General features: G+C 44.7%; 1 protein-coding gene across 7 annotated transcripts in view; it reads left to right on the plus strand.

The window, feature by feature from the left end:
- Positions 1-21621, plus strand: part of MINDY2 (MINDY lysine 48 deubiquitinase 2) — a 105615-nt gene that overhangs the window by 65363 nt on the left and 18631 nt on the right. For 4 of the 7 annotated variants that reach the window (XM_006112460.4, XM_014578985.3, XM_075897327.1 and 1 more), the window contains one exon: positions 12002-12175. The exons of 1 other annotated variant lie outside the window; for it this stretch is intronic. In XM_006112460.4, the coding sequence (XP_006112522.1) occupies positions 12002-12175 (174 nt within the window). Of the gene's footprint in view, positions 1-960; positions 1302-12001; positions 12176-13950; positions 15908-21621 lie in introns of those variants that run through there. 2 more of the 7 variants (XM_014578995.3, XM_075897329.1) reach the window with 2 other exon arrangements.

The raw sequence follows: 21621 nt of genomic DNA on the forward strand, positions 1-21621 counted from the left end.
AAGAGCTGGTCTATACTGGGAGTTTAGGTCTATCTTAGCCGCATTAGGTTGATTTTTCTAAATAATGAGTCCATACCACCTGTTCCATAGACTTTCATGGCCATTAAAGTAGATTACTGTACTCCTGCTTTCACGAGTACTAACCTTGCATGGTCCACTTTATAGTAGTGCAGGTACATGCTGTGCAAGTCAGTGTTCTTGGCCACAGGGAGGTATTCTACAGTGCTCCGTAATAACTGCTCTGGCCATAACTTTGAACTCAACTGCTCTCCGGGTGGACAGGAAAGCCCTAAGAATTTTAATTTAATTTCCTATGTGGCGATTGTGGCAGGCAGACCTCTTAACAGGCAACACACCTGACCATGAGTTCCCATTGCTGCCTGGGGAGAGGAATCTGTTCACCCAGAACTACGAACCAACAAAAGAAATGCTCATATCTATGCCAAGATTACAAAGGGCATGGAGGATAAAGGATATGCCAGGGATGTCAAGCAGTGCTGAGTGAAAATAAAGGAGCTGAGGCTGTCATACTAAAAGATACGAGTACAGTCTGCATAATCACCACTAACATGCCATTTCTATGAGCAGATGCATGCCAATCCTTTTGGGGGGCTTGACTAGCTTCCCTAGCCAGTCCATTGGATTCCTCTTAGGTAAACCTCCGTTTGCTCACCCCTGACAAAGTATGGCTTGAGCCCCTGCTCTGTTCCTCACCACTCCCACTCGCAGGCTGGTGCCCTGGCCTGTCCCTTACTATGCCTGCTGCCGAACTGTGTCTAGCTGCTCCTACAACAACTTTGAGGTGTATCTGCTGCATAGTGTCTGTTTAAAAGCATAACTGTGGCCTTGTACATAATCGCCCTATTGTCTTTAGACCAACCTTTCTTTTATTCTAACAGATTAGGTTTTAGACTCTACAACGCATCTCCTGTAATGTCTACCCTTCACTTTTTGTTACAGTGGGAACAGCAGGTGAGCCTGGGGCGCACTCCCCCAACCCCGCCAGCTGTCCAGCTGGCACAAATCTGCAGGCAAAAATGGACTAGGGATGAACTGTTCAAGGAGCAAATGCAATCCACATATTTAGTGAGCACTTAAACAAGTGTTGGAATATGCTCCTGGAGGAGATACAAGCAGAGCATGAGTAAAGGAGAGTGCAGGGACCTGGAAATGAAGCACCAGGAAAGTCTTGTTGTTCATGGTGTCTGTGATGAACTGCATGGTGGCTTTCCAGGACACCTACATGCACAAGCATCCCCATGAGCCTCTATGTTCCTTAAATAAAAATGCATGATTTCTGAGTAACAGTCTCTTTATTGGTTGTATTAAAAGGGTAAGGTAAAGACTTAACGTAAAAGACTACAGGTAAGCACACAGTGCAGGGACACCTTATTGAGAGTAACATGCTTGACTCTCAAAACTGGCTATTCATAAAACTGTCTCTCAAAGTTGCTCTGATTTGCACTGACCCTTGTGTGCTCACCATGTCAATAAGGAGTCTGGCTGACCTACCTTGGCCCCCTCCCTATCATATATCTTTCTCGCTTACTCTCACAAATGTTATGGAACACATAGCACATTGCCACCACAATTGAAGTGTTGTGTTCGCTGAAATCTAACCAAGGAATTAGACTGCAAGGACCTTCCCTTTAAACTTCTAAAAGCACATTCTGCCCCCATTCTGTGCTTAAACTGCTCCTTGCTGTGGTCCAGGAAGCCCATGTATGGCTTTATGTGCCATGGGAGCAAAGGGTAGTCTGAATCGCCAAGGATCACTATAGGCATTTCAGTGTCTTGAATGGCAGTATTCTGGACTGGGGAAAAAAGTTCCAACCTCAGCTTGCTGAAGAGGCAGGTGTTCCTAAAGATGTGCGTGTCATGCACCTTTTCCTACCATTCTACTTTGATGTCAGTGAAATGGCCCTTGTAATCCACCAGCCTCTGCAGCACCATCGAGAAATACTCCTTGTGGTTTATGTACTCTTTGGAATAGCGGTCAGGTGCCAAGATGGTGATGTCTGTTACTCCAACACAGTTATGGAACCCCAGCGTGGCAAAGCCCTCCACTATATCCTCCATATTTCCCAGAGTTACTACTCTTTGTAGCAAAAGGGTATGGATGCCTTGGCTACTTGAATCACAACAGCCCCCAATTTAGATGTGCTCACTTCAAATTGATTCTCAGCTGACTAGTAGCTGTCTGGTATTGCAAGCATCTGTCGGGTAATTGCCAGTGCTTGTTTACTGTCAGGGTGGGTCTCATTCTGATATTCTTGCACATGAGGGCAGGGGAAGGCAATTAACAAGCTTCCATGAAGGTGGCTTGGTGGATATGGAAGTTTTGCAGCCACCCCTGATCACTCCATACCCACATAAAAATGTAGTCTCACCAGTCTGTGCTGGTCCCACAGCACCAGAACTGATGTTCCACTGTGTCCAGAGGATTGAATGCCCGCGGCATTTGCCATTCGTTCAACTTAAGTGCTTCAAGAAGAGTGTGTTCATGGCCTCCCAAGATTTGTCCTCCTTCAAGTGACCCCTGGATATGCGCTAGACATACTCCAGCATTAGGTGCGCTATGATCAATATCGCTATCCTAATGCTTTGATGGTCAACAGGATCCATATATCCATGCTTAGGCTGCACGGATAACAAGGGAGAAAAGGGCGCAAAAAGACTGTTTGCTGCTGTTCTTACGCAGGGGAGAGAGAGGAAATGTCAGCATCACATAATGCACTTGACATACCCATAACCACCTGTTGCACAGTTTTTGTCCCAATATGCATTGGGAGCATAACCCAGAACACAAAGGGACCCAGGTATTGTGGGATAGCTTCCCACAGTTCATCACTCTCTAAGTTGACAGTAGCAACCCTACTGGGGATGCGCTACTTGGAGCCACATCTCACGTTTGCACACAGTGAGTACATGAGCTTGTGACTTTACAAAATACGGTGCTAAATAATTGACCTTAATAAATTTGATCTCTTCTCTCAGACATTGCTAACTAATTTTAATCCTAATGGACTTTCCTAAAATTCTCAGAAAATTAATTCAGTACTCAAAAAGTAAATTCTGTAAGTTTGGGGAGAATCAGTGCTGGGCGCGGGAGGGTGGCTTCTCCCGGGGCTGGTCTGGGGAGGGAGAAGCCTATGCTATGGCTTCTCCCATTCATTGCAATGGGTGGGAATCGTTCAATTATTGCATAAAATAATGGGGGAAATAAATTGACAATTCCATTAGACTGAATACAGTTCTCTAATCACTTTGATAACAAGTTGCACTTGAGCATTCATCTTTTCTGTCCCCTTTCTAACAGCTTTTGATTTTTTGGGCCTTTGACTGTGCAATGATATTTTTGAATTGTTAAATGTGGTTTGTTTGGTTTTTTAGCTTTGCCTCTGCTTTCCATTACACATATAACAAGTACTGTAAATGATAATCCCTCAACTCAAGGAAAATCAGGACTGTAGTAAGGGGCTCTGATAAGATGTATCTTAGTTCAGTTGGACTGTTTCCCTCTGACTGTTCAGACACTGTTTGCCCAGAAAGAATCAGGAAACTAATTTCTTGTCTGGACTGTCAAGTGTGTTTTGTGTTGATGTTGTGTATGTTAGAAAGATATTTTGTTTCTCTATTAAGAAACGTGCACAGTATTTATCAAATTTTACATATGAGTCATAGAAACACATTTTTTCCTTTAAGCATCGATACTTTTATAGAGCTAAACAGAGCTTGACAAATCAGGCAATCTATTCACCCGTGGTGAGTAGATTTTAGCCCGGTGCGGCCGCACAGCGCAGTCAGCGCATGCGCAGCGTGCGTTTCCACGTGGCTGGCAAGCGGGGCTCGCTGCTGCTTGGCGAGCCCTGGAGATAAATATAGTGAGCTATTTGTGTCTGAGATTACACACGCTATTAATGCCATTTGGCACTGAATAGGATTTAAATTGTTCAGATACTTTTGCTTGTTTGGTAAGAGTACTACTTTTATCATTAGAGATCATGACCATAAAATCAAACAATCAAAGTACTTTCAAAAAACAAGTACACTTTTCTTATCAATCTTTCTCAATTGTCTCAGTTACTGTCACTAAGCACTCAACTATATTTAGGGCTCTACCAAATTCGTGGTCCATTTTGGTCAATTTCACAGTCATGGGATTTTTAAAATGGCAAATTTTAATTATTTCAGTATTTAAATCTGAAAACTTGCAGTGTTATTTGTGGGTGTCCTGACTAAAAAATGAGTAGCAGAGGGGTGTAAAAAAGTTATTGTAATTAGGGTTGTTGTATTGCTACTTTTACTTCTGTGCAGCTACTGGTAACAGCATTGCTGTCGGAGCTGGGCAGCTGAAGAGATGAGGCTGCTGGCCTGGAATCCATCTCTGAAGGCAGAACTGCCAACTGCAGCAGCATAGAAGTTAGGATTGCCTCTTATGATATTGCCACATTTACAGGCAGTCCCCGGGTTACATGGATCCGACTTACATTGGATCCCTACTTACAAACGGGGTGAGGCAACCCCGCACTAGCTGCTTCCCCCCAGCAGACCAGGGAGACGCGAAGCTAGCACCCCCGCCCAGCAGACCAGGGAGATGCGGAGCAGCTTTTCTCAGCAGACACCTCAGCTTGAGAATAAAGGACTGAGGGAAGCGAGGTGTGGGAGAATAAAACTGAGCTCTGGAGAAATGTTTGGCTAGAGTTTCCCCTACAATATGTACCAGTTCCGACTTACTTACAAATTCAACTTGGGGACTGTAGGTTTGTTCTTATCTTGTACGTAACCCGGGGACTGCCTGTACTTCTGTACTACTGCCTGCAGAGCTAGGCATTAGTCAGCAGCTACCATTCTCTGGCCACCCAGTTCTGAAGGCAGCAGTTCAGAAGTAAGGGTGACATGGATATGGTATTACCACCATTACTTCTGCACTGCTGTGGGTGGGATGCTGCCATCAGAGCTAGGCACATGATCAACATTACAACTATCGCTTTCTAGTTCCTCAGCACTGGAGGCAGGGCAGAAGTAAGGGTGTTGAATATCGGGACCATTCTAAAATAATCTTGTGATTTCCCCCCCCCTCCCCCCCCCCCGCTTCACCCCCCAGCATTTCTCTTTTGGATTAAGATCCCCAGTTTGAGAAATACTGGTCTCCCCTTGTGAAATAGGTATAATAAAGGATAAAAACACACAAGCCCAGATTTCACAGGAGAATACCAGATTTTGTCCTTGACGCATTTGCATGTCTGTGAATTTGGTAGGGCCCTAACAATATTTATTCCCAAAATAAGTACGTTTGTAAGGGCTGGATCCAGATCTTATTGAAGTCAATGGAAATATCTCCATTGACCTCAAAGGGCTTTGGATCAGACCTAAAATGTTAATCTTTTAGAACTAGGTTAAGACAGAATTTAGTTTTACTTTTCAATGATCCAGGCAAGTAGAAGCTTGCTAATTGGCCTTAAAATGTATAAACAAAACAAAAAATACTGTGTAAATCACTTCTATAATAATTCCATACACTGATTATTAAGCGTGTCACGCAAACCAATAGGTGCTTTGTCAGTCAGTACACAAAAACACTTGCTAGGACAACTGTGGAAAATATTCATGTTAACAGAGTGCTTGTAGATGCATATACCACAGAGTCTATGCTCATTGTCCTTGCATTTATCAGATAACGTATCTATAAACAGAAAAGTTTTAGATGGTTCTTCAGACTCTAAGCCTGTTATCAAAACTTGTACTTGAGCCTTTTATATATGAGGCTAAACTGTGCACATATGTCTCGAATATATTACAGTTTTGGGATGAATATTTAATATTTCATAGTTATTCAATAGGTTTCTACTAAAAATAAGTATCCTCTGTGTGCCTATGACTAAGTTTTTAAACCTGTTTCCTTTCTGATAACCACTATTACTGCAAAATATATACTACTGTTCATTGGTAGTTTTATAGCTCTTGAAATGCATATTTCTAAAACATAACTCTATCAATCTGTCTTCATCTTTCTTTTTATTTTAATTGCATATTTTTATAAACAGTGAATTAACATTCCATCACAATTCAAATAAAAACAGGTGTACTTAATTTACATGTTCATTTGGGAGACTCTCAGCAAGCATGACTCAAAAAGCTGGCTGCAGGCACTCAAATAGATTGATCACATGATCCAGGTACTTCTTGTGTGCCATATATCCATCCCTGTATCATTTACCATGCTACTACAACCCTATCTCATCTTTTTTTTGTTAAGAACAGCAGCTTCAAAATTCAATTCACTAGTCAGTAGAAATGGAGTTGCCTGTTAAGAAATAATCTAGATTCTTACAACCTCTTCCCTTGTGACATCAGTTTATTGTCATTATGGGCTCGTTTAGACTATGTGGAAGATTTGAAAGAGGATATGAAAATTCCTCTGCTTGTGAAAGTAGTCGGGACATGGCTATTTCGGCAACTCCCCCCCCCTTTTTTTCTGAAGTCACTTTTCCTCAAAAAATGAAGTTTACGTGACTTTTTGAAAAAGGGGAGGTTGCCAAAAAAGCCATGTCCTGAGTGAGATCGGAAGAAGATATGCAAATTCCCACGGAATTAAGGCCAGAGCTCGTAGGGACAGGTACCTTCACCTCAAATTAATCCTTATGGAAAAAAACTCTCCCAGCTTTGGATCTGGGAAGGCAGCCTAGGGAGGTACGTTCCCCCCAGGCTCCCCTCAGAGCAAGAACATTCCCAAAAAGAGGAGCTCCTCTGTGCCCCACTAACAGTCATCCTTGAGCAAACAGTCTCCGCCCAAACCATTGGCGCAAAGGCCTCATGTTGGTACTTACGATGCGCTGGGCACCTCAGGTGTCCAGGCACTGTCGCACGCCGGCAGCACTGATGGCAAAGGGATCAGTCATCACCCCAAGACTGCACCGCCAACTAAGGCCCCACCAGTACCAACAACTTTATCGGTGCCGATGATTATGGCACCCACCACTACGCACCGATGCCACTAACTGTACCAGGCTCTACAGCAGCAGTCATTTCCATTGCACTGACAGTGCCTTCTCGTTCGTCGGCACTGCTTATATAGTCAGTACTACCAGCATATCAAAGATCTTTGCCATCGGTGCCGATTACTCCATCAGCACCATATAAACCTACATTACAAACACCAGCACTGATCTTCATGGCAGAGTTGCTGTACATGCAGAGTGCAGACTTAGCAGTCACATCTGCCGTGCAGTCACCAGTCTTTGGCACTGATGCTTTGCCAGTACCAATGATTTCACAAGCTTTATCTCTCGTACCATCGCAATTCTCCAGCGACGATGATGGAGAGGTACAAGGCTCTTTCTCTCTGCATCGCAGCCCTCTGATGCAATATTACAAGCCCCAAAACAACCCCAGGGTGATCCCTCCCTTGGTATGGGCAGCACTGATTGCCTCCTCCGGTACCATATCCGGTGCAATGGCCTTATTGGAGTCCTTGAGACTCATACAAGAGACATCACAAACATGCTGCTTCTCTTACACCTAGAACACCTAGAACATCCGCATCTGTGCAACAATCGGAGGTGCCTCAAGCAACAAAGGAGTCACTCCTGATTCTTCACCAACTCCTCTTTGTCACCAGACGAAGTTATTATGCCACCACTGCTGTCAGCCACGGATGACTTCGAACACTTTAACTATCTTTTTAAGAGAGTTGTGGCTGAAATTAAAATTGCCACAGAGGAGGTGGCCCAACGCCAGCACAAGCTCACTGATGTACTCCAGGCTGCTCCATCCTACGAGATTGCCCTACCCATCAACCCTGTCATTTTAGAACTGGCTAACACAGTTTGGCATGTGCTAGCGGGCAGACAAAAAAAATTACATACCTGCAAAATCTGCAACTTCATTTAGTATGAGCCAAAACTTGTTTAATCGATATTATACAAGTAAAAACCAGATGGATATAAATAAATTAAAGATCAAATACATGTATACAGGGGTTCAAAGACCAAATAAATATTTTATCACTTGTATATAAAACAATTGTGTAATGTATATCTGATGCAAATCTTGGACAGAAACGAAAATTTTCCTTTTTTTCTGAATTTCAATATTATTGATGATTTTGAGAGATTTTTTCCATTTCCATAGTTTCCCTTCATGCCTTCCCTTCATTCAACCATTGTTATAGGGCAAGTTAATTCTCACTATTTCATGCATTACTCAAGACTCTTCTGTGGAGGCACTCCTTGGTTATCAATTAAAATGCAGAGAGTGAGTTGCAGTGAATTGATCAGTACTAACAATATAAAAATTAAGCTACTGCATAAATATAATACCAGTTGCTGCAAACAATGCATTTGCATTGAACAGAATTGTATATATCACTTAATGATATGCATTCCTCTTTTAGTTTGTTTTTCTTATTATGCGATTATATCACGACAATTTATGCTGCATTATTAATACAGTAGTTTTAATATAAGAAATGTACTGCTTTCATTGGTTTGGTTTTATCCAGTACAAGATACAAAATGCAGATTAGTGAAACCAGTCTGAAAAATTCATAGACCTGTAGGGATACCTGCCTAATCAAGAAATATAGGCTTTATTTTAACCATCTTACTGTTCCTGTACCATCTATTGAAGATTCAAAAGGAAAGAGATTTTTATAATACTTAATTTGTAGAAAATGTTGGTAATGAGGCTGCTAATCTTAGTGTTCTGGGTTTTCATTTAATGCCGTTAACTGTGCTGAAAGTTGTATAGCTGGTATCAGTGGCTTACAGAGACACAATACTGCAGAAAACTTACTATTGTTATGAAGAGATTCTAAGAATGAGACAAAATAGAAAGCAGATTTTGATAGCCTTTGAAGTTTTGGGACATTTAGTCTGAGTACTTGAATTTTAATCTACCTCATAAATTTTGATTCTGTGTTGGAGCTGAAACTTTACACCAACATTCCACACGATAATAGTGTTCCTAACAACTAGTAATCTATCTCCCATGGTGCCATTACACACCTGGTGACTGAACTATGTGACTTTGTCCTCACCCACAACTATTTCCAATTTGGGGACAATTTATACCTTCAGGTCAGTAGCACTGCTTTGGGCACCCGCATAGCCCCACAATATGCCAACATCTTGACCTTGAATGTTTCCTCAGTTCCCGTCCCCTAGCATACTTCCTCTACTTTTGCTACATTGATGACATCTTCATCATATGGACCCACGGGAAGGAGACCTTTGAAGAATTCCACAGGGATTTCAACAATTTCCATTTTACCATCAACGTTAGCCTGGACCAGTCCACAGAAGAGATCCACTTCCTTGACACTCCAGTACAATTAAATGATGGCCACATTTTCACCACCTTATACTGGAAACCTACCAACCATTATGCTTACCTATATGGCTCGAGCTTCCATCTAGGACACATCACGCAATCAATTGTTTACAGCCAGTCCCTAAAATACAACTGGATTTGCTCTAATCCCACAGGCAGAGACAAACATCTACAGGATGTCTTTCAGGGATTCTTAAAACTTAAATACTCACTCAAGGGAGTGAAAAAAACAGATTGACAGAACCAGATAAGAAATGTTTATTTGGCTTTTGCAAAAGCACATTTGAGTGGAGAAAAAGGGGGCCTAGAATTATAAGAGAAAAAGAAGGGAGAGGGGGAGAAAAAGTGCCAGTGTTAATCTGTCAATCTAGTGTTTGTGCTAATGAGGCTTATTGAGTGGGCTGGAAGTGTCCCATACTTAGCTTTTGATGTCAGTGACGTGTTACATGTAAAAGAAGCTGTTTTTATAATGGCCACCCAGTTAATATCTTTATTTAGGCCCAAGGAAACAGTATCAAATTGGAATATAAAGGTGAATTCTGCAGTGTGTCTCTCTCTCAATTGCCTTGTGAAATTCTTTGGTAGAACAATGGCTACTTTTAAATCCACGATAGAGTGCCCAGGAAGGTTAAAAAGTTCCCCTACAGGTTCATGTGTGTTACCATTTCTGATATCTGACTTATGTCCATTTCTCCTTCATGGTACAGACTGTTCTGTTTGGCCAATATACATGGCAGAGGGCCATTGCTAGCACTTGCTGGCATGTATCACATTAGAGGCTGTGGAGTTGTATGAGCTCCTGGAAAGAATTTGCTTCAGTTTAGAGGGTTGTCTGTAGGCAAGGATTGGCCTGTCTCCCAAGGCTTGTGAGATTGAGGGACTATTTTCCAAGATAGGTTGTAGATGGAGGGGCTGTAGGTGATGACCAGTGGTATTCTTTTGTTTTCCTTGTTGGGCCTGTCTTGAAAAAGAAGATTCCTGGGTATTTGTCTATCTCTGTCAACCTGTTCCTTCACTTCACCAGATAGCTATTTAAGGTTTTGTAGGTTTTTGTCTCTGGGATTGGAGCAAATCTGGTTGTGTCTTAGGGCCTGGCTGTAAACAACTGTGATGCTTCCTGGATGTGAGCCAGAGGCATGAAGGTAAGAGTAGCAGTCAGTAGGTTTCTGGTATAGGGTGGTGTTAATGTGGCCATCATTGAATTGTATTGTAGTGTTAAGGAGGTGGCTCTACTGTGTGGACTGGTCCAGGCTAAGGTTGACAGTGGAGTGGAAGTTGTTGAAATCCCTTTGGAATAATTCTCCTTCCCATGGGTCCATATGATGATGTCCTCGATGAAGCAAAAATAAAGGAAGGGTGCTAGAGGATGAGAGCTGAGGAAATGTTCAAGGTCAGACATAAAAATGTTGGCATATTGTGGTGTCATGCAGGTGCCCATAGCAGTGCCACTGACTTGAAGGCATAAGTTGTCCCCAAATTGGAAATAGTTGTGGGTGAGAACAAAGTCGCACAGCTCAGCCACCAGGTTTGCTGTGGCATCAGTGGGAATAGTGTTCCTGATAACATATAGTCGATCATAATGTGGAATGTCTGAGTAAAGAGCTTCTAAATCCACTGTGGCCAGGATGAGATTTTCAGGAACATTACTGGTGCTCTGTAGTTTCTTCAGAAAGTCAATTGTGTATCGAAGCTACCTAGGAGTGCTAGTAGCATGGGATCTGAGGAAACCGTCAACATAACTGGATAATCCTGCTGTAAGAATGCTGATGCCTGAGATGATGGGACTTTTGGGATTTCCAGGTTAATGGATCTTGGAAGATAGAATACTCCTGATTGGGGATTTAAGGGTGTGTTTGTATAGGTCTGATCTCAAGTTCTAGCAGGGAGTTCCATGAGCAGACAGTATAGTTTCTTCTGGTATTCCTGAGTAGGGATGTTGAGTGATGTTTAATCAGCTAATAGACTAGTCGATGGAATTTCCATCAACTAGTTGATTAGTTAAGGAGTGGAAACTGTTCTACTGCAGCTTTGTTAGCTCCCAGCCCCGGGAGCTAACCCTGTTGCAGCTCTGCCTCTTAAATGTATTCAGAGCCATTAGGTTCTTAATACATTTAAAAGGCTGAAGTGCAGCAGGGGGAATCAGGTGCAAGCCAGGATAGTGCAAGCCAGGACAGCTGATTCCTGGCTCATGCCCAGACCCCCACTACACCTCTGCATCTCATGCTCCCCCATGGAGATGGTGCTGGGGGGGAACTGGCTTTTAAGCCAGCTCCCACCAGTTCCTGCTCTCCGCCCCCCCCCCCCCCCTTGCTGCTTTTCTAGTCAACTATCTGATAAGCATATGCTTATCGGATAGTTGACTAGTCGAGTGGTTGCTTATATCCCTAATGGGAACATTAATTAATATTCAAGGATTTTATTTTCCTGTGATGGATTCTTTGTAAGTTGCCAATGTGCCTTGCTGATGGGCACTTCTATAAATCTCAGTACTTGGTACTGATAACAGAAGTAGTTTTAAAATCTAAAGCTTGGGCATAAATCTAAATTATCCATGATTCAGTCAACTGGATGAGGAAGTTCAGATAGTAGGAATAATAAGTAAATGTTTCAGACTGGAAAGATCTACTTTTATTCCTCTTATAGATTCTATCCTTATCCTTCCATTTAGGGTCAGCTTTATCTGCTGGTGACAGACCAGGGTTTTCTTACAGAAGAGAAAGTTGTCTGGGAAAGTTTACACAATGTAGATGGTGATGGAAATTTCTGTGACTCTGAGTTCCACCTTCGGCCTCCATCAGACCCAGAAACTGTATATAGAGGGCAGCAGGATCAAATCGATCAGGTAAATCTATTGCATTTCTTCAGCTTTTGCAGGGTGGGATTTCCCAGTGTGCTCCTGTTGAAGTCAGTGGAAGTTTTACTATTGGCTTCAATGAGAATAGAGTAAGACTGACACTGTTTTTTAATTTTCCTCTTTAAGAAAAATGAATCCATTTTCCAAAGATTCTACACATGGGTATTTCTTAGCACATTGTGTTTAGTTACCACAAGCCAGACTTGACGTGTTATGGTGTTAATAAAGTATATTAAAAGCATAAAAACAAATCATACTATGGAATTTTCTCCTCTTCGAGTTTGTCCATGTGCACATTCCATTCAGTGTGCCTTGAGCTCGTGATTGGAGACTTTTTGGCCAGTGGTATCCATATATGCGCACCCTGTCAGCCCTCATGCTCTGCATATAAGCTTATTGGCCACCACTTAGTTCTCTGCCTTTCGTCTTAGAAATGGAGCCCTAGTTGGTTGAGAGGTTGCCAACCATTCTCTACTAGTTTAGTTCTAGCTCTGATTTTCTCAGTTTAAAGTCATCATTTAGTCCATTAGTAGATATAGTTATCTGATTATTGCTATTGTTAGTTTTCTAAGAATTAGCCATCAACAGTATGGAATAATTTGGTTCTCCTGGAGTAAAATGATGCATCTTGTGAGGGAGCTGTCACAGGCACAGATGGACGTTCAGAAGTGCCTTGATTGCTGAACGAATCATACATTTCAAGCAAATGGACAGATTGTAAGCCTTTTAGTTATAAGGCCAGGGAAGATGGGAGGGGCTGATTTTCAGATCATCTTCATGACTTCAGAGCTCCAAAGTGTAGCCCAAAAGTACAGCCTCAGAGAGCCCTGACAAAGACTGCCAAATGCCTAGGCCATGAGGTCTACATCCTCAGACAGCCCACAAGGCTCCAGAAGTCTGAGACATAGAAATACCTATCATAGCTTTGTCTAAAAGAAAACCTGCCCATAGCACCACCATCTGCTGAAATTTCTTGGCCCAGAATGATTCCTGCTAAAGCTTAGTGTTGCGCCATTTCTGACTGGATGGCACCAACACACCAATACAGAAAACTGGGCATTCACAAAATAACTTGTTTAATATACTGTCTACCACATTCACTATAGGTGTGCTGTGAAATGGCCCCAGAACTGATGTTCCTGGAAGCAGGTCTGAGATGTCCTATGCCAGTGGTTCCCAAACTTTTGATGGACCAGCAACATTTTATTTGCATATTCAGTATGTAAATAATGAATGTTGCCAGTCCACCCAAGGTTTGTGAATGGGTTTGCCAGTCCACAGTATTAAAAAGCCCCGATCCCAGAGCCCCCCAGTGCCAGCCCTAACTCCTAGAGTCACCTGCCCCTGCAGTATCCCCAGTCGCTGACCCCAGAGACCCTGCACCCAACCCCCTCTTGTGCCAGTATCCCTCCCTCAGAACCCTCCAGTGATATTCCCCCATCCCAAATGCCTCAGTCCCAGGCCCCAATATTAGTCCTGTCCCCAGTTCACCTCAGTGCCAGCCCTGCTCCCATAGCCCCCTCACTGCTATCCCCACTCCCCAAACTCCCCCAATGCCAGCTCCCCACCCCAGATGCTCTAGTGCTCCCTAGCGTCATCCCTCCGCCTCTTAGAGCTCCCCAGTACTAGCCCTTTCCCCAGAGCCTCCCATATTAGCTTTGCCCCCAGTGCTAGCCCCTGCCTCTTAAAGCCCCCCCCCCCCACGCACATTATCAGTCCCACAGGCCACCCAATGACTCTTCCTGGTTTTGCTTCAACTACAGAGGAAAGAGGAAATCATGGAAGAACAGGAACCAGAGGCTACTCTGTCAGCTCTGATGATCCAGTTGTCTTTTTGACTCCTGATAAGTCTATATGGCCTCACAATTGGACCATTTTAAGGACTTCCTATATATAATAAAAGATATCGGAGGCCCTTCAAATCTCAGCTGAGGAGTTCAGAAGCAGACTCAAAAGTCAGTGGACATTTACCATGTGTCTGACAGGAAAAAGGGCCCTCTTTGTCAACAAAACTATCGTGGACACAGCCAAAATTGTGTGACCGAGTTAGATAGAAAATATCAGGTGCTTCCCAAGAGTGCACAATTCTTTTAAAACATTTTTCCTTTGTAGACACAGTTCTGAAGGAAAGAGCAAAACTGCTCACATCTGCACCAAAAGAAAAACTAACCAGATAGATTAAATAAATTTATATAGAAAGCTTACTCTTTTGCAAGCCTGTAGTTCTATATGTATATAATTACTAGGCCATATTATCCAATTATGGTTTGACATGATAGACTGTATGCCTTTGCAGATCAACTGTCAAATGAGACTCTCAAAGAATTTGTGTCATTAGTCAAGTAGGGCCAGCAAATGGCCAATGCACGTCTGAGTTTCATGGGATATATTGGAAACAGCTGCCAGATTCATGGTGGTGGTTGTTACGCAACAGGCATTATGGCTGTAGAGTGCAAGCCACTTCTGTGGCATCACTGCAAAATTTTCCCATATTGGTCACCTGTAAAGCATCTATTTGGGTATCAGTGAACATCATCAAGCACTACATCTTAACTGAGTCTTCCAGATCTGATGCTGAATTTGATAAAGCAGTTGGTAAACAGAGTTCTCTGAGAGATGTTGTCCATATGCACATTCCACATTTTGTCCTTCTTTTTCCACTACCTTGGAGTCAGTCCCCTTTGCGGATTATGCAGTGAGAAGGAATTGAATGGTGACTGACATGCTTTGCTTTTAAATGCCCTCTGCAAAGCACAAGGAGTGGGAGGATCCATGGATGCCATAAGGATTGTGGGGGCCAAAAATTCTTCATTCTCAAACTCTGTGTTCATGCACACTCTGAACGGAATGTGCATATGATCAACACCTCTTGAAGAACTCCATTTACTGTACATAGTAACTTACCATGACTAATAAATTACTGGAGTTTCAAGGGATAGCCGAGTTAGTCTGTTACAGGAAAAAAACAACAAATGGTCTGGTAGCACTTTATAGACTAACAAAACATGTAGATGGTATCATGACCTTTCATGGGCACAAAAGCTCATGATGCCATCTACATGTTTTGTTAGTCTATAAAGTGCTACCAGAACATTTGTAATAAATTACTGTCATCCTATTAGTAGACACTTAGTATCTTATCCTAGTTTGAGAGCTACAGTATCTAACCAACTTAAGATTTGTTCTGTAAGGACTTAAATTACCAACAGTATGCAGAATTTACATTAAAAATGTGGGCTATCCTGCCTGTAATGATTCATACATTTGAGAAGAGTAGTACAATACATAATAGTGTTCTAATATACAGTATATTATGCTTAAAATAGGCATAGACAGATGTTATTAATAAATGTAAGTGTCAGTCAAAATCTGAGATTTTAAGATGATTTTTCTTCCCCATGTGCCAAGGGTTTTGATTACAGTTTCTGATAAGAGAAATCAAGACTTAATTTTATTCTCTGCAATTGCATGAGTTAAAATTTAGAAACATGAGAAAAATTTAGGGTGTGCCATCTGTGCTACTGCCCTGTCAGGTCTGAGCAAAGACCAGCCTAAATAGATGTCTGTAATTGAGTTGATTATCTGAAATTGTTATCAGATTTAATTTGTTTGGAGTTGTTGCAAAAAAATAAAGCTATGGTATATCAAAATTAAATATTGAAAAGCTGGCACATCTATTTTTCTACTAGGGTGAAATGCTACATTGTGGGGAAAACAAGCCTGAGAACCAACTTGGAATAATTCAGTACTGGAATAATTTAATACTTTAGTACCGTGGTCCCCAACACGGTGCCCGCGGGTGCCATGGCGCCCGCGGGGGCATTTGCATGCGCCCGCCAGGTGCTCGGGGCTGGCCTGGCCCCGGGCACATGGCGCGGCGCTTGCGGGGAGCGTCGGCCCCGGGCGCGTGGCGCTTGTGGGGGGGGGGGGAAGTGCCGGTCCCGGGCGTGCGGCGCTTGCAGGGGAGGGGGAGCGCCGGCCCCGGGCACGCGGCGCTTGCGGGGGAGGGGGAGCGCCGGCCCCGGGCGCGCGGCGCTTGCGGGGGGAAGCGCCGGCCCTGGGCGCGCGGCGCTTGTGGGGGGGGAACCCGGGCGCGTGGCGCTTGTGTGGAGGGGAACCTGGCCCCGGGCGCGCGGCGCTTGGGGGGGGGGGGAACCCGGCCCCGGGCACGTGGGTATGGGGGGGCCTTGGCCCTGGGCATGCGGCTATGGGGGGGCCGCCCCCGGGCACGCAAGTGTCCCCACCCCCTGGCGCCCGGCGGGCGAACGGCCACGCCCCCTGGCGCCCGACAACCTCAAAAGGTTGGGGACCACTGCTTTAGTACAACCCCAGAAACTCAATGCATCGGTTTCCTCACTATGATTTTATGTTTCAAAGCAGTCATAACGCCAGTAGTGCTGTGCACTTCAGGATTGTCCTTTTGGTGCGGGGAGTCTAGCATAGCATAGTGTAGATGTAGTACAGTTGCCTTTCATGGCTAGCTCCCAGCACAAGGGGTATTTTTGGGAAAGAGAAGTCATTGGGGCATCTTCACTCACTGGAAATCCCTGGTTGCCATGGCCCCTTGATATTATGGACAACTGAACAAAAGCTAGCTATATATCTCTATGAACACTTAGTTCTTCACAAGCTAGGATGGAAATCTAACTCTCGCAAGCCTGCTGTGCACTATCTGTGTTGAACCTACTGCCACATACTAAAAGTTCTGTGGGGCATGTCTATACTACAAGGTAATGTCGAATCTACTACGGTCAATTTCTGGGCACCCAGTTTTGAGAAGTAGAAGGTCTGTATCTTCATTAGGGGGAAGAATCGAATGGTGTCCTAAGTAGCACATCCCCATTAGGGAGTCTGCCATCAACTCAGATAGCGAGGCACCCTGGGTAGCTTTGTAGTCTGGGCTATGCTTTCGGTGCCTGCTGGGTCCAAAACTCAGCAGCAGGTGGTTAGAGGGGCTCATGTCGGTTGCATCCCATAAGGCACTCCTTTAGTCCCTCCTCCCTCGTATAGCATAAAGGGGAGGCAGTGTGCTCATCCCTTTTGGTGCCCTGGTTGCCCATGGAGACACCAGAGTACCATGAGCATGGAGCTGGATGTGCAGGAAAGCATCCTTGTGCTCATGTGTGTTGTGGTGCACCTTGTGGTTCTGTGCTTTGAGTGTATACATGTTGCTCCACCAGGAAGAGGATGAAGACAAAGCTCTGCATTCTATGGAGGCCCTGTTCAGGCAAGGCCTAGTGTTTATGCTAGTGCACCTGCCAGTCAATCATTTGGATGCAGTGCAACACTGGTTCTGACATCCTGAGACAAGCTCAGCCTGGTGGGACTGCATTGTATACAGAATTGCAGACCCTGGGGGTGGAAGCTATGGGGTGAAAGGAGGAGGGACTGGGTGTGTTATTGGGGCAGGCGGGGTTCTGGGAAGTAGCCACCTCAAGGCAGGACACCACGTGCTCCATGACAGTGGTCACGGAGGCAAACGTTCTCGTGCTGTCTTGTGAGCTGCTCTCAGGCAGCTCTCCTCTCCTCCCCTGCCATGCCATGATCTGGTCCTGCTGCTCTGCCTGGATCTCCACTACAAGGGTGGGCGTGCAGTCCATTTTGCTTCTGAAACATCTCCTTCTGTGTGCATTTTTGCTTGCAATGTGAGCCAGGCAGGCAGATGCTGAAAGAGGCAGAGGACACACCAAGCCGGCTGCTGGCCCAGCTGCAAAGAAAAGTTATGAGAGGGGACATTACAGGAGATACATTGTGTGAAGCCTAACCCTAATCTCTTAGTATACACTGAAGGTCTAAATTAAAGACAGTGGAGAAGTGTTCTGTACAAGGCCAAATGTTTGCTTTAAAGTGGGCACTTCACAGGAGGTGCTCAGACATCTCAGGGGAGCATCAGCGCACACTCGGTCTGGAGGCAGGCAGGCATGGTAAGAGGACTGCCAGGCCAAGACCCTGCAGGTGGGAGGGGTGGTGGTGGCAGAGGATGGCTTCCTGTTGTGTCTAGAACACGCCAGGTCCAGTGCACGGGGCCTCCTGGGAACACTGCTACCTTCCCAGACAGGGCAACAGCCTGCAGGGGGAAGGGAGCAAGGTGACTTCCCACTGTGTCCAGCACACACAGCCTCGTGGAGACACCACTTCTTTTTCTGCCGCAGGAGGGGGAGGTTGTGCATGTGGCACACGTGGCTTGCCAGGGAGAGTGCTAATTGGTTCCCCTTCTCCCCCCCCCCCCCAGGTTGCCATGCAAATTATCAGTCTTCTCTAAATCACAGGGAGTGATTGGGAACATATGCTGACTGAATGTGGCCATAAACCTGGGCCTTATGCTTCAATACTTTGTGATTCAATGATGCCAGATCACTTACTGGTGGCTTGGTGTGAGGTGTCCTGTTGTGGAGGATGGAATAAGATTGGCCTCCCTGAGAAGGATCAAAGAGTTCCTATGTGAGAGCTTCATGGAGCAGTGCAGATAAGTTTCAGGCTCCATCTGCAGATCCGTTAGCAAGCTGTTCTGTGCCCCCCCCTCCCTGCACTTTGTAGGCAGAGTGCACTGCACCTTCCACCCCCATTGTCTGAACCCACTTGTAGTTAGAAAATGTTTGTGACCTCACAAGACGTGCCCTTTCTGAGGTCAGTGCTGGACTGGGAGACATCCTGGGGGAGACCGGCTCTAGTGTCATGATGAGCTCTTGGCTTTCAGGCATCGGTGACTGGCTCCTCTCCTGCTCCTCATCTCCTCCTACCCCTATGCCATCCTGTTCTCCGCCTGGCTGATGCCAGGAATTTCTTGGCCGGACTCCATGACCATGCTGGGGAAGCTGGCTGCCCCCACCTCCCAGAATGACATCCAGCTACTCGTAGAAGTGGCATGTGTGAGGTGCTTACTCAGAGCATCTGCTCTCCTCCTTCATCTTATGGTACAACTGGTTTTTCACTCTGCACTGCTGGACATCCCTGGAACATCCTTTCGCCCCAAGGCATCTTGCAATCTTGCCATAAATCTCAGCATTCCTCTCACTGGTTCTGAGCTCAGTGAAGATGGCTTCCTCTCCCCACATCTCAATGGGATCCAAGATCTCCTGGACACTCCAGTCTGGTACTCTTCTGCACCCCTGAGAACTGGAGCCTGTGGAAGCAGAAGTTGTCTCATTCACTGCAGTGTCCGTTGCAATGTTGGAATTCGTCTCCACGTGCTGCTCGCTCACAAGGTTGACCACATGGGACGTTCTGCTGTTCCTGGGATCTTTTGAACTCAACGGGAGAGCAATAGAGGCAGAAATGCTGGCCAGAGCAGACAGCTGCAAGAGGCCTTTCTGAAGGCTAGTACAGTCAAATTTCCAGCGACGCTGCATCTACGCTAGTGTAACTTCAACCACGCAAGGTCAAGAAGAGCATTACTCTTGCTGAAAAGGAGTACAGAAATCAACATCAGCGGCCCCTAAGGGCAAGCGTTTATACTCCTGTTTTAAAGCTGTAAACTGGAAGACTGGATTGCCATTCTTTCTTCTATTGCTCAAAAACAAATTCCATTTGATTTTGCAATTACAACTACTATTGTTTTATTTGGATGCAAGGTGTTTTCCCATGACAGCAGTCTCTCATGGCAGATAAAATGAAAACAAAATCAATACAAATAATATCTGAAATAACTGCTATAAAACATTTTTATTCTTAAGTGGTGCAATACAGTAAAATTTTTGATGACATATCTTTATAGTAATGGATGATTTTTGTTTGAGCCAGCATAACTACTAAAGTGCAGTTTAAAAATTCCTTTGCAAAAGTTACATATTGTAGACTAATCCTTCAATCAGAAGTATCTAATTTAAACAGACACAAAACTTTCTCTTAAATTCAAAATCTTTAATCTTCTCTTATATGAAATTAAGTGATAGAGGGACACTTATTCAAATTGTGTGTAATTTTTGGGAAGGTCATAGCCTTTTTTTTTTCCTAAAGGAGTTTATGGAAGTGTAGGAGGAGTGGGAAGGCAGTGTTCACATTAGTTGTCTGTGCATCTAGTAGTAACCCTGAGTCAAAGCACACATTTTGTGCAAGGCCCTTTGCAGACCTCTGTGGCCTATCCTTCTCTCCCACATAGTGCCTGGACTCTTTCTTTCTTAAATTACGAACCCCGTAGTGTAAACTGATGCTTTAAGCAACATTTACTAACGTTACTCTGTGCTGCACAAAGCAGCCTATTCCTGCCTCTGCACCTTTCTGGCTTCACAATAAACTGAATTTCCGTATGGTTCTCTGAGGAGGAAGATGTGAGCATATGGTAGATGGATTAGGGGAAAGAGAGGTGGTTACTCTTGTAACTGTAAAATCACTAATTTGCATAAATTTAGCACTGTATTAAGTTGGAATTTCATTCACTTACATCAGTGGTCATCACCAGTAGATATTGGTGCCTCTGACAGGTGATCCTGAGTGGTTTGGCCAGGAAGCTGCCCCCCTGGGAGCCTCCTGCTTGCTGTGCAGGGTATGGGGGGGAGAAAAGGGAGTGCTGATGTCAGGGTGTCCCTCCTCCCCCCACTTCTCTACCCTATCTCCACACAGAGAGAAGGGGATGGAGGGAGCTTGGCAATGGAAATTTCTGTCACTGTCACACACTGTGTGTCTTTCTCATTCTCATAAACACACACTGACCTTCCTTCGCATCTCCCGACCCAACAGAAACGTGGGTGATTATTGTTGTTACTTCTGTTACTGCGTGTGAAGTGTGATACTATTGGTTTCTGACTGGTCTGTGCATTTCATAATTTTCATTTCTCTCTTATGCTTAAATTTTATTATTTGAGTAGTGAGTTCTGAAATGCCTAACCTGTCATGGCTGTAGTAATGATCCCCATGGTAACTGCTGCTCCTAGAAGTGTCTGGCATGTCCTTGCAGCCAGAATGATGAAGCAGGGAGTCTCCACATGCTGTCTTTACCTGCAGACACCTCTCCTGCAGTTCCCATTGATCAATAAGGGGGACCGAGGCCAGAAGAAGCTGTGGGCTCAGTGCCTGTAAATGAGGGACAGTATATGGAGCCATTGCTTTACATGCCAGCTGCTTTCAGGATTGGTGCAGGGCCAGGGTAGGAGTAAGCCTCACTTAACCCCACTGTTCCACCACCCGGAAGCTGTCTCGGTTAAATGGTACCCAGCCAGAGTCTGCTTCCTGAACCATTGTCCCAACTCTGAACCTTCTCCTGCACCCAACCTCCTTCCCCAGCCGTGAGTCCACCTGCACCCAAACTTCCCCAGAGCTTGCACCCTGAAACCTCTCCTGGACCCCAATTTCCCACCTTGGGCTACGCCCAGAGCCCCTCTCTCATTCCAAACCTTTTGGACCAAGACCAGAGCCTGCACCCCAATCCTCAACCCCAGCTTGGTGAAACTGAGTGTGGTTCAGGGAGTAAGGGGAAATGGAGTGAGCAGGGTGAGGCC

The sequence above is a fragment of the Pelodiscus sinensis genome, chromosome 14 (assembly GCF_049634645.1).
Source record: "Pelodiscus sinensis isolate JC-2024 chromosome 14, ASM4963464v1, whole genome shotgun sequence".
NCBI classification, from domain to species: Eukaryota; Metazoa; Chordata; order Testudines; family Trionychidae; genus Pelodiscus; species Pelodiscus sinensis.